At 29.9% G+C, this 12,395-nt stretch overlaps 1 protein-coding gene and 1 long non-coding RNA gene across 3 annotated transcripts; both read right to left on the reverse strand.

Moving 5' to 3' along the window:
* Positions 1-4,121: 4,121 nt before the first annotated feature.
* LOC139905154 (uncharacterized) lies at positions 4,122-5,492 on the reverse strand. Its single transcript, XR_011779677.1, has 2 exons — positions 5,438-5,492; positions 4,122-4,752 (listed from the first exon to the last, which is right to left on the reverse strand). It is a non-coding gene; the product is annotated as an uncharacterized lncRNA (long non-coding RNA).
* Positions 5,493-6,722: 1,230 nt separating this feature from the next.
* On the reverse strand, positions 6,723-12,008 carry LOC121116895 (putative ATP-dependent RNA helicase TDRD12). 2 transcript variants are annotated; one of them, XM_040711200.2, is made up of 10 exons: positions 11,704-12,008; positions 11,416-11,632; positions 11,073-11,347; positions 10,484-11,014; positions 9,948-10,409; positions 9,573-9,883; positions 9,256-9,505; positions 8,712-9,201; positions 8,115-8,631; positions 6,723-8,053 (listed from the first exon to the last, which is right to left on the reverse strand). In XM_040711200.2, exons 1-10 carry the CDS (start codon positions 11,893-11,895, stop codon positions 6,919-6,921), a joined length of 4,380 nt encoding a protein of 1,459 aa, XP_040567134.1. In that variant the 5' UTR covers positions 11,896-12,008; the 3' UTR covers positions 6,723-6,918. The 2 variants fall into 2 exon arrangements, with proteins under 2 accessions (XP_040567134.1, XP_040567135.1); XM_040711201.2 differs by having other exon boundaries at positions 11,700-11,982.
* Between the last annotated feature and the right edge of the window lie 387 nt (positions 12,009-12,395).

The following is a 12,395-nucleotide window of genomic DNA, read 5'->3' on the forward strand; positions in this document are numbered from 1 at the left end:
TTATTAGAAAGTACGCTAGTCTAAGAACATTTATAAGAATTAAGGCCCTGAATATTAGTATAAATATTAGGGGATAATTTCTTTAACTTTCTACAATTTTCATTATTTATTTGATAATTTAATTTTTTTTTGTTATAACAAAAACCCTTTAATTCGTAAAACTCTGTATGACTCTCTTTGTTAGGAAATGATATTAATAAAACTACTTTATTTAACTTGATATATTTTTTTTTATTTCCAAAAATTAGAATTAGGAGATAAAAACTCATAAATTGGCCAACTACCTATATAAACTTTGATAATCTAGGCTTGGAGATCCTAAGAAATTTTAATTATCTTCCGATGAAAAAATTACTCCTTCTGCTAAGCAACAGTCTGACTTGTTAAAGGTATATAAACTTTTGTCGCCACTATCGTAAATCATTACATCTACAGATGGATATATAAACCCTTACATCCCATAATTCTTGCAAAACGTCAACCTACTAGTAGTATACGGTCTATAATTGATATTTTAGATCCAATGACGTCACAATCTGTGCCGGACCGTATTTCTGGTGGGCACGCTTGAAAATTTCAGAAGAACATAACTAATTAATGATTATATATACCTTGAGTAAGACGAAACGGCTATTTACTATATATATATTTGAATGTTTTAATCCTTTTGTTGTTTGCATTTATCAGCTGTCTCTCCCTTCAATTTTTTCCTCAAGTAAGCACTCTATATTTTTTTTATCTACGCTCACGCCCCATTGAATTTTAATTCACTAAAGAGACTAAAAAGGAAAGAGGAGACAAGATGATTGAAATAAAAATGAAACAAAAACTATCTATATGAAATATGTTAAGGATTCACGTAACCTCAACCAAAAAATAAAGAATATAAAAACCCTTCCTAGATGATTTGGGTTACGTATTTATGTTTTAAAATAACTTTTACAATTTTTAGAAGATAACTATGGTTAAGATACTATGAACTATGGTTTTAATTAATAGTTTATGTTTTCTGGGTTGTTCTAAACCAAAATACATAACCCTTTACGAAACGTCGACTTGTATTAAATTACAATAGATGAATCTTAGTTAAAATGTAGCTTGTTTTTTTTCTTTTAAAATAACTAATAATACATTTTACCCTCTCCTGAGTCAATACAAACTCTTCGACAACTGAGTCTATCCATATTCCTCCTTATCAGACTTGAATATATATTGAACATATGAATTAACTTAGTTTGTAATACTGAATACAGAATGTTCTTCTAAGATATGGTCCAGCTAATTATGAAAGATAAAGTTAAACACCTACTATCAGATGGTCTATTAGGATAAATCTATTGAAATCATCAAACTCACTCTACGTTTCATAAAATTCCCAAGGATCTATAAATTAATTACTGAAATATCTAATTGTACTTAACTAATTATATATTTATTTTAATAGAAATAAGTATTCAGTCATTGACATCGATGTAAATTTATTGGACCTCTGTGTTATCATTCCACAAATAAATTATAATTTATTCTTATTGTTCAGAAGTGTATTCATTAATTTTGAAACCATGTGTCCGATTGGACTCCTAAATAACTAATAGATTTATATTTCTGTATGCATAAAGCCCCTAATTATGAAAAAATGTTCAGGTTCTCTATTATTTAGCGACTAACAATTGATGAATTTGTCATCATTAAATTCAGTTTATAATGAATTAAAAATTATAGTTTGATTTCAATAATATAGTTAAAGATATTATTTCATTACTTGATTTATATATTATGTTTATTCATGCTCCTCTTCTTTATTTTGGTTATATTTTTAAAAGAAAAGCTATATTTGTATTAAATAATATGTTATTAATTAAAAATATTTGGTTAAAGTTGTGCATTCTTTTCCAAGACAACTTTTTTCTTACATAATAAATATTTATAATTTGTACATGATTAATAGGGATTTCATTAATATTTTTGTATTACAATGACAGAAACTTCTTTTTAACCTTCAATTCATCATAAGTAGACTGCTCACATAGTTGATCCTTAAATCGCCTTCTTCACTATCATTATTGGGAGTGTATCAAAAGTTATTTGAATATAAATCAATAAGAAAAAAATATCTACCCTAGGTAGATGATTAAGGTTATGTATTTTTGTTTTGAAGTAATTTCTAAAAAAAAATAGAGTATAATTATGATTCAAATACTAAGAACTATATTTTTAATTAATAATTCGTGCTACTAGTTTATTCTAAAGAAAAATACATTACTTTGTCCTAAATGTATACTTAAATGAAATTACATTACATGAATCTTACTAAAAATGTAGCTTAAATTATTTATTATTCTTGAAAAATAATTAGATTTTATATTCTAATGACTCGATGCAAACACTTTGTAAATCTATTCCACAAACGATTAGATTCCTCTGTCCTCCATAATGCTTATCAGACGTGAATATAAATTTCTATCAAATGAAGTAAGTAATATTGAATACATATAGTTTTTCTAAGATATGGCACTACGTATAGTCTTTGATTTTATGAAGCATATGCCTTACTAGAAGATAAATTTGAACACCTACAGTCAAATTACTATTTAAAATAATTTAATAAAAAGGATATTGATTCATTCATTACTTTAATTTGATCATAATGAAGGTCTTATAGATTTTTGCGTCGAAGCTTTTATAAACTACATGTAAAGATATTTAGTCCCTGTGTCATTACTCAATAATATATAATTTATTTGAATACATAATTAATTAATTTATACAATAATTCATTATATAGTTTAAATATTTTTAATAATTTAATGCATAGCAACATTTTTGTTTGATCTCAAATTATTTATTTTACAATTTTCTCTCAGAAACTTCCTAACTAATTTAGTATGCATTTTAATTCTGACCTGGCAGAATTTTTTTATTATTTTAGATTGGATTTTATGGCAGTTGGGTATATTGACATCTTTTTTTCGACTTTTAATTGGTTATTAAGTATATTTGTAATATTTTTTATTCCGTTTATACTAGAGTTATTTGTAATTAGGCGGAATTGTTTATCTGCAGGTAAAAATATTTGTTCTAAAATGTAATTGCTGCATCGAAAAAGACTGTGACCTGTGTAGTCCTTCCAATCCAAAAGATTAGAATAAGGTCTTGGATCACAGTTAGCAACAGTTACATAATCTATACATACTGAACATATCCCTCTAGAATTTAGTTGGCTCAAAATGTAGCCTGCTATATAACATAAAATATTATTTTGCTGTTTACTTATTATGATCTCATCCATTTCTTGATCAAGTGTTAACTTTTGAAGAAAAATATTACCCACTTTATTTTTATTTACTTTGATTTCTTCGAGAAAATCACAGAGATAATCCCCATCATCGAATTGATAGTTGGTTCTTTTTTCTTTCATAAATTGACTGAAGCTTATTATTCTCAAATTATGGATAGCCTCCAAAGATGTTGTAGTGGGAATCTTATATCTAATCATGCTGAAAAGATTTTCCACTGCATCTTGAATAAACCTACTTGTAAAAATGTAGGAAAATCCTGCCTCCAGCAATTCCTACTGAAGTTGAAGAATAGATGTAGTTGATAAAAGTATACCAACTTTCCAAGGTTTCCAACGTCCATTAACTCTGACGGTTATTCTTTGGGTAACAATTTAGTATTTTTCCAAGAATAATATGGCCTCCTCATATTTTTCTTTGTTACGGTAACTTAATGCCATTGATATGGATTACATTAGATCGAACCAATTCCGAATTAAGTCTATAAATTCAGCTAAAGTATTGCCTCCTTAATCTGAATAATGATTTGAATAATATCTTAATGCTGCACTTGTTGCATGGAGAAGAATGTCATGGCATCCCCTACACTCATTTTAGAAAAATGAGTGGGATTAATAATACTGTCTATCAGATAACTTATGAGCAATTTTCAACTTCTGCTTGTCCTCTTTTTCAATAAGTCTTTGTAGATATAGACTATATCTACAAAATAACTATAATCTAACTTAACTATGTGATATCAATTATCATATATGATATAGTGCAGATAGCAGAGGAGTTTGAAGGTTTTTTTCAGTAATTACGAAAGAAGGAAGAACAATATCGTTGTTCGATATAATAGAAAAGAGATTATATTTTTTTGAAAATGAGGAACATCATATAAAAAATATAGTTTTTTTTTTCAAAGTAAGCAGGATGAGAAGTACAGTTGTTGATCGTTTTGTTTCTTCCACAATTAACACCCCTACCATCGAAACATTGCTTGGAACGATGGGCATACATCAATAGTTATGGATCGAACAACCAAATCAATTTTAGAAGCTATCATTATTATTTCTTTGATTAATTTGCAAAAAATAGAAGCATCAACAGTCAGGTGTAAAAAAAATATGCAAAAACTTGCTTACATCTATTGCTTATTCCAGCCAGCATAATTACTAAGATATGTGTTGCAAAAGCCCCCTGATGCTCTGGGAGAGTAACATGACCTATTAAGGAATCTGACCTTTTTTGCATAGTCCATAGACTTTTTTATGGTCATTTCATTTATTAAAGTGACACAATTTGGTTCCCTCTCATCAAAAGTTTCAACTTTAAGCATCAAAATACAAAAAATATCTTCTAATATTCCACTCTGAAATGCAATGCCTTCAGTTTTCCTTTGAAGAGTTCGTACTGAAGGTAATGGGCATCCTTGACAAATGAGAACATCATATCCTCACAATCCACAGGAAAACTTGAATTAAATAAAAAAAATAAAAAGTACATTTATGTAGATACAAAAATATTAAGACATAAATCACTCAACCCCTCACTCACTTTTAGATCGTAATATAATTCTTATAGTTAATAAAGGCTACAATCTTTCTATATCCTGAATATCATTCTGAAAATGGATTTATCATAATGATGGAAGGATAAACTTAAACCAATCAGAGATAACTTCTCTACGAATAGAAAAGACAAATATTCACCTCCATCCTTATGGAATAAATATATTTAAAAGATCAAAGTAAAAATTCCGAAGGATTTATAAATTAATAACTGAAATATCAATATGTACTCAAATAATGCTTCAGTTATTTTAGTTAATTATGACTGTTACGAAGTTGATTCATTAATTTGGAAACCTTAAGTCCGATTTGACTCCAAAATAAATAATTGTTCTATGCTTATGTATGCATAAAGCTCTTAATGATGAAGAAATGTTGAGCTCCTCTATTATTCAGTGACTAACGATATATTAATATGCAATCACTAAATTCAGTTTATGATAAATTATAATTATAGTTATGCTTAGATATAGTTGCTATTGTATTTCAAATTATATTATTTGAACAACATGATAAATATTTTCAAACAGTGAAATCTATGAAAATTACAATGATGTAATTGTTTAACACTTCTAAACTATTATATACCTTAATTTAAGAGCTTTTTTGACGGTTGAGTTTGTCCAAGATCAAAGGGCCTCTTCGACATAGAATTTTTTTTATGTTAGTGTCATTTGTATTAAGAGAATTACCCTATAAGATATATTTTATTTAATATTATAATATTCTGAATTTGTTGCAGCTTAATATATTGAAAAATAACTTTTTCGTTTTAAAGTTGCAAGGTTGTTAAATTAGATGTCTTCTGGATTTATGTGAGGCCTTCAGTTTTGCTATTTTCACAAGAAGTAGCATTTTTTTCTAAAAGAACTTTATTCCTAAGTAATAAAATATTTACAACTTGTCTAGGATTCCCAGGGATTTTGATGATTTTCTGGTATTGTAACGTCAGTGACTTTTTGAAACATCAATTCATCTAACTGTTCATATGGTTGATCTATAAAAACGCCTTTTTCACTTGAATATGAATAATTCTTGGTGTAAGAATGGTATAAAGCGACGTTAGATCTATTTCTATTTGTTGGGGGTTTCCGATTATCTTGTTTCTTCTTATAAGACATACAAAAAGAATTGGAACTGTATTGTTAGTCAATAGACATCGTCCTTCTACAGACCGACGACGAAACATATTCTTTTCAAAGTGGGCCTAAAATGTAAAATGATATATAATGAAATATAAATGTTTGCTATTAAAATATATATTGAATTTACTATTTAACATAAATTCTTAGGTCCCAAAGTCTTGAATTATCCGTTGGGGTCCACTTGGGACGTCTAACAGCGCTAATCCACAACTTTCTCCAATCCTTGTAAAGTAGAACCTGAAGCCATTTTGTGGGTTTTAGACATATTGTTGCAATTCAAGCCATAGCCCATCACTATTATGATAATTAACAATATAAATGCTAATTGAATATAATATCAATTGAATGAATTTGAATAAGTGAATGAATCAAATGAACAATTTTGTATCATAATTATTTCAATTCATTGGATATTATAATGAACTGTGCACGTATTGAACATAGCGCAAATACTCTATTATAAACCAATGAGAATTAGAGATAAGAAAAACACATTATTGATTGATATACATTCTTTCCTCTTTCCTTTTTAGTCTCTATACAATTCACAAGTTAAATATGGAAAAAAGTGATTATGTAACCTCATCTGTGGTATCTCAAAATGGGCTTCTCTTGAGTGGAATAGTTTTTCGTAGGCAACTAAATTTGGATTAGAATTGATCTTATGGTCGTCATTATGTTTAAAAAAAGTGAACGCCTGAACGGAAATTTTCAAAAATGAACTGATCAACATGTCTAAGTCTGTTTATTAACAAAATGAAGTCGTACCAAAGTGCACAAAATGTAAAGAAATATATTTAATAATTTGTATAATTTTAACATTTATAAAGGTAATCAAATAGATTAATCACTTATAAGAAATATATAGTCATTATATAATAGTAACTGATTTATACACATTTGAAAGTAATTCTAAGCTCTGTATTAGTCAAGTGATTCCACGGAGGAAGCATACTCATCACTCTCCTCACTTCCAGAGTGGTCAAAATAAGCTTCAGGGAAAGCAATGTGAGCCTTTTTATCGATAGGGAGAGGAGAGTTTGATTTGTGAGATTTTTCAGGATTACGATCAAAGTCAAACGTAATCCATTGAAAGGAAAGGCCTGAAAAGAGTGCAGCATTCCATATTTTTTTAGACTTTTTCACGAGAACCAATTTGAACGATCTACCCTTACCATAGACTACACTGGTTTTACTGGGCTTAACCAAGTCATTCAATATTAAAGGTATTGGAGTTTCGTGCATAATGGAGTCTTTTTCCATATATCGAATAAAAACAGAGTATTTATCAATTCGAATATAGAGTGAATTAGGATTAATGGGAGCGTCATAAATCAACTTCCATGAAACTGTTAAGAATAGCTCAGAACATGATTCGTACCATTTAATAAATTCTGGTAATTTTATTTCCATCCCATCGTTAGAACTCGAAAATAAATTCACATCTGACGTAATAATCTGATCTCCAGCACTAATCGCATTCAAAGAAGGTGGCTGAACATGATCACCTTCATCGCTTGAAAGATCAGAATTAAACCCATCAGTGTTGAAGTAATTCAGAGTTTGAGAACAATATTGCGTTGCATCAATGATCTCACAATATTCGCATTCATACAAATATTGAGCTAAACAAACAAAAATACCATTATTCTGTTCATCTGGGATAAATAATGCCACTGAGTATCCAAAAGAATCCTCAGGAGAAGTTGAGCGAATTTCACAAATTATCTTTTCATAGCTCATGACCTCATAATTTAAATAATCCAAGCATTCTACATACCATTCAATACCAATAGGAGAAACATTATGTAAGTGACACTTAATAGCTTGGCAAGGAAGTCGATTAAAATAGTCAAGTATATAAGAATTATATGGAATTATATCGGATCTATGAACGATAGAAATTGTACCATAGTCTACATATAAAATCTGAATCTCAACGTTAGAGTCAAGGATTTTTCCTCTTCTAAACTTTCCATTATATTTTGCTAAGATTAAATCACCCTTTCTATAGTTGGATCCATTTTGAAATATAAACTTATTTTGGATAACATCAGCCCTGAAAGATATACAAAAATAGATATGGTTTTCAGCTATTCGTATAGATTTAAAAATCTTACTCAATATCATCTTCCAACGATGTTAAAAGATCCAAAAACTTTATTCTTTGCACATAAAACGAATCCGGCGATTCCAAGTTACTAATAACGACCTCTTCATAAGGATCATTAAAGAAAGCACTTGTCATTGGCATCAAATTCTCATAATCTAAATCTTTGTCAGACTCAATCCTATTTTCAATACTGAGACTGCTGTCATGTGAATCATATTGATGATGATCCTTAAAAAACTCAGCAATCTTATAAAAGGAATTAAGTGAGACTTCATCATGTTCCACCAGAGGCATTTGCTTAGACAAAAAGATATTTTTCTTCAAAAGTTGAACCTTTGACTGATGAATCCCTGATTCAAGAGTCTCATTCAAAATTTCTAATTCAGACAACCAAAAAGTATAACCAATTCTTAAAACTATACGACCACTTATTTGAGGAGTAAGAGTTTGACCTCCTGAGTTAGTGGTGCAAACTGCATCAAGAATGGTATCACGAATAACACGACACCATTCTGAATCCTTATCTGAGCGTATTTGAAGAAAAAAAAATTATAAATTAACTGAATAACTAATGCTGTATGCACATACTCATAGCTACACTCACCCAAGGGTTTCACACCAATAAATACAATCTGTGCCCTAGACCTAGGATATTTATTTTCATTCGCAATATGTGAAGGACATTCGTATAATATATGTTGGTCCTCATCAAAATCAATAACATCTTCGTTTCCATCTAAATCGTAAAATTGAATGACATGTTGTCCATTTCTAGGGATAGTTCTAATCCTTCTCAGATCATTTACTTTATGTTTAAATAAATATAGTGTATCAGGCTCTGGCTTTATGATCAAAGACAGCCCCCTTGTATCAACTCCCTTCAATTCTTCCATTAATTCCAAGTTAGACTTTTCAAAATCACATATCTGATTCTCCGATTTGAGTTTCTTTATCTTAATATTCATTTCCAATGGATAATCTTCGTGGAGACCTCCTACAGTGAAAGAGATTATCCCTTCAGTTGGAAAAAATGGGTGAAAAATCTGGTCTAGCTTTGGGTCAAAGCGGTGACGAAATGGACACATATTTTTTACCTTTAAAAAAAATACATATAAACTAGGAAACTAATTATGAAAAATTTATTTTACTCCGCATGAACCTCTCCATTTAAAGTTGAAACAAAGAGATGATATACTATTTTTGAAATAAGCTATCAACTGATCATACTCAGGAGAATTTTTTGAAATAACATCAGTTATTTTATTATTCTTCACTCTTAGGAGAAATTGATAAATGTACTTCAATCCTTGATCGTTTTGATCGTCAACAAATATGTGACAAGTGGTTTGCTTTCGATCACATTTATATCTCTTGAAATTGTCTCTCATTAACATAAATCTAATAAAATATGATTTTTGAAATCAATAAATATTCACGTATATTAACTAAAATGTTGTCAGGATACCTTAATTGAAATTCTGTTCTACTTTGATGAGGAAGATTAAAATGAATAATGCAATCCGCATTATAAATTTCTTCGATGACATAAATAAGCATCTCATCTGTTATGAGAAGAGTTACAAAGGAAGCCTCATTTCCAAACCACATCTTTAATACTCCTTCCTGACTCATATTAGCTCTTTTTTTGCTTATTGCAATTATCGTTTCGCTTGAGGATATTAAAGTTTCATATAGAGTATCGAAATCATGTTTTGATGCAAATACAACGGTTCGATGACTGCACTTTGCTTTTAATAATTCCACGAGTTTGTTTACCTGAATAAAAGTTTTAAAAGGAGACATGTTTAAATATTAGAATTTGTATAAGGAAGTACTTAACTTTTAAGCTAATATTTGACAAATGAAAAATTGAGAGCTGCACTCCTCCATAGATAGCAGCTTCAAGAGGTGCATCCGTGATCACTGTTGGCATTGGATTGTTTTCCGTCACAAGATAGGAGTCATTAAAAACTTTTAGTTCATCAGACCAGCAATTTGATGAGACGATTATGCGTAAATCATAATTACTCAATGATTTCATTACTTGATTTATTTCATGATAAAATGTCTTAAAAAGAGGTAACAGATTCCCATCTTCGAATATAAGAGTATCAAGTGAATCTAGATTAATAGCGTTATTTGCAAGATGTCTCAGAAGGGAAAGAGGTGTTGCAATAATGATATCACAGCCATTAAGAATTTCTGCATGTGTATTGCCGTCCAGTTCCTTACTATGATAGATACTTATAACTTTCACATGAGGACATATAAAGTGACAATACTCTTCAAATTTTAGACAAGTCTAGATTACAAGAAGAAGGATATATGTATAGAATATACCTGAAATGGATTTAATGGGCTTAAAATAATGTTTACCTTGAAACTAGAGCAAATCATAAGACAAGATAACTTAGAAGTACGGTTTAATTGACTCTCTGGTAACTTTGCTTTAATCATATTCATCACAGGTATTAAGTAACTTAGAGCTCTGTTCTTCATTATAGAGCTAATAAGAACAACAGTATCATTTAGCTCAATTGCTGGCCATGAAACAGGGCAAATACCTCGAGCACTCGACTCTCCATAGAAATTGATTGTTTTAATTATATCTGTAGCTAATCCTACATAGTCTTCTATAATATATAATACAGGGGATCCCAATTTTCGACCCTTGGGATCTTTATCATAAAAAATATTACAAATACTTCTACTAGGTCCATTAGAAAACGAAGACATTATTTTCAAAGTGGCTTCGTCATTCTCTTCATAGGCAGGAGGAGGACATTTTACAACAACAGATTTGTTAATTTTGTTTGATTTTAATTTTTTTGTTTTGACTCTAGACTCGGCACCACTTGGCATAATATTGCTCATTGCATTACTTATCAAAGGATGGAGTTTTATGCCCTGCATAAAATTAAAATTAATATTGAGTAATTCAATAAAATATTGAGTAAAGACTCACATCATCTTGAGAATTATTTAAAATAATATCCTTCATGGATATTTCTGAATCCTCGGCAGCACCCCAACTAGAACAGTATCTATATTTGCTCCAAAAATTGGGCCTAAGCTTAACAAATAGGTCCCCTTGAAATGATACCTCAGAAAATAAAGAAGAGGGAATATTACATTTTGACTCTAAAATTATAAATGCAGAATCACAATTTGAAACAACATCATGGGCCATTTCCTTTTGTACACTCAAAGGCATTGAAGACATAAGATCTTTTTCCGAATCTGAAATGATGAATAGAAAGGTATGAGCTGTTTTAGTCATGCTGCACTAATGAAAGGGACAAGATTACCAATGTTAATCGTGAATAATCCCACTAGGGGTGGAGGTAGCGCTGTGTATTTTGAACGAAGACTTTCAGGAATGAATCGAACATCTTCCAGGTACACAACATTGCTCAAAGATATGCCTTTGTCGATCAAATAAACGGGAATGGGACTCCTTCGACTTTTCAAAGGATCCCAATCGGAATTTTCAATTAATTTCGCTCTATACCATTCTCCGTAAAACTGAAAAGAAACGAAAACGAAAATAGCTCTCATTCAAAATAATATTTTGATTCAACTCTGAAAATACCCACAACTAGGAATATTTCCTTCCCAGAGACGAGCCTCCTTGGATCGGGTTCCACATCTTCCTTCCATTCCTTAAACTCCTCTAAAAAATCTTTGAGACGCAAAATTTGTTTCTCATTCTTGAGAACTTCAAAAGAATATTGGAGGGGAGTGGAATAGGGGGAACCCAGAAGTTGGATTGCTCTTTTTCGAGGCATGACAATCGCTTAGCCTTATTTTATCCGCAAAAGTAATTCTCGAATCGAGTTTCAAGTTTAAATTCAACAACACACAGCCACGGTGTTGAATTATTATTTATAATATTACTGTATAAGTATAACTATGATCATTTTCATCATGGGATTATAAAAAATTACATAACGCAACCTTTCTTACATTATTTATTAATTACACAAGACAACACAAAATTTCTAATAATTAAATGAAGCTAAGAATATAATTGATCTTTCCGCACATAATCTAAAACTGATCTCAGTTTTTATCTGGACCTTCAGGCTTAATAAAAATCTGAGATTATAGTAATTCGGGACTTAAATCTTTCAAAGTCATTTTTATATATAAAACTATCACCAAATTGAAGCACGATGGATAAAGATGATGTAAAAGGGCTTTGTTATAATTATAAAAATGATTTTGTATCTTGTTTTGAACTCTGCATATTTCCAGTCAACTGTATTTTTCTTGTTCCCAACTGTTA

This window comes from Lepeophtheirus salmonis, chromosome 4 (assembly GCF_016086655.4).
Source record: "Lepeophtheirus salmonis chromosome 4, UVic_Lsal_1.4, whole genome shotgun sequence".
Lineage (NCBI taxonomy): Eukaryota > Metazoa > Arthropoda > Copepoda > Siphonostomatoida > Caligidae > Lepeophtheirus > Lepeophtheirus salmonis.

Excerpts from the sequence above, each read along its gene's own strand:
- LOC121116895 (XM_040711200.2), bottom strand. The coding sequence starts at position 11,895 with ATGCCTCGAAAAAGAGCAATCCAACTTCTGGGTTCCCCCTATTCCACT. Across the intron at positions 9,884-9,947 it reads TGTCAAATATTAGCTTAAAA|GTAAACAAACTCGTGGAATT; the intron begins GTTAAGTACTTC and ends ACTTTTATTCAG. Across the intron at positions 9,506-9,572 it reads AGAACAGAATTTCAATTAAG|ATTTATGTTAATGAGAGACA; the intron begins GTATCCTGACAA and ends ATATTTTATTAG.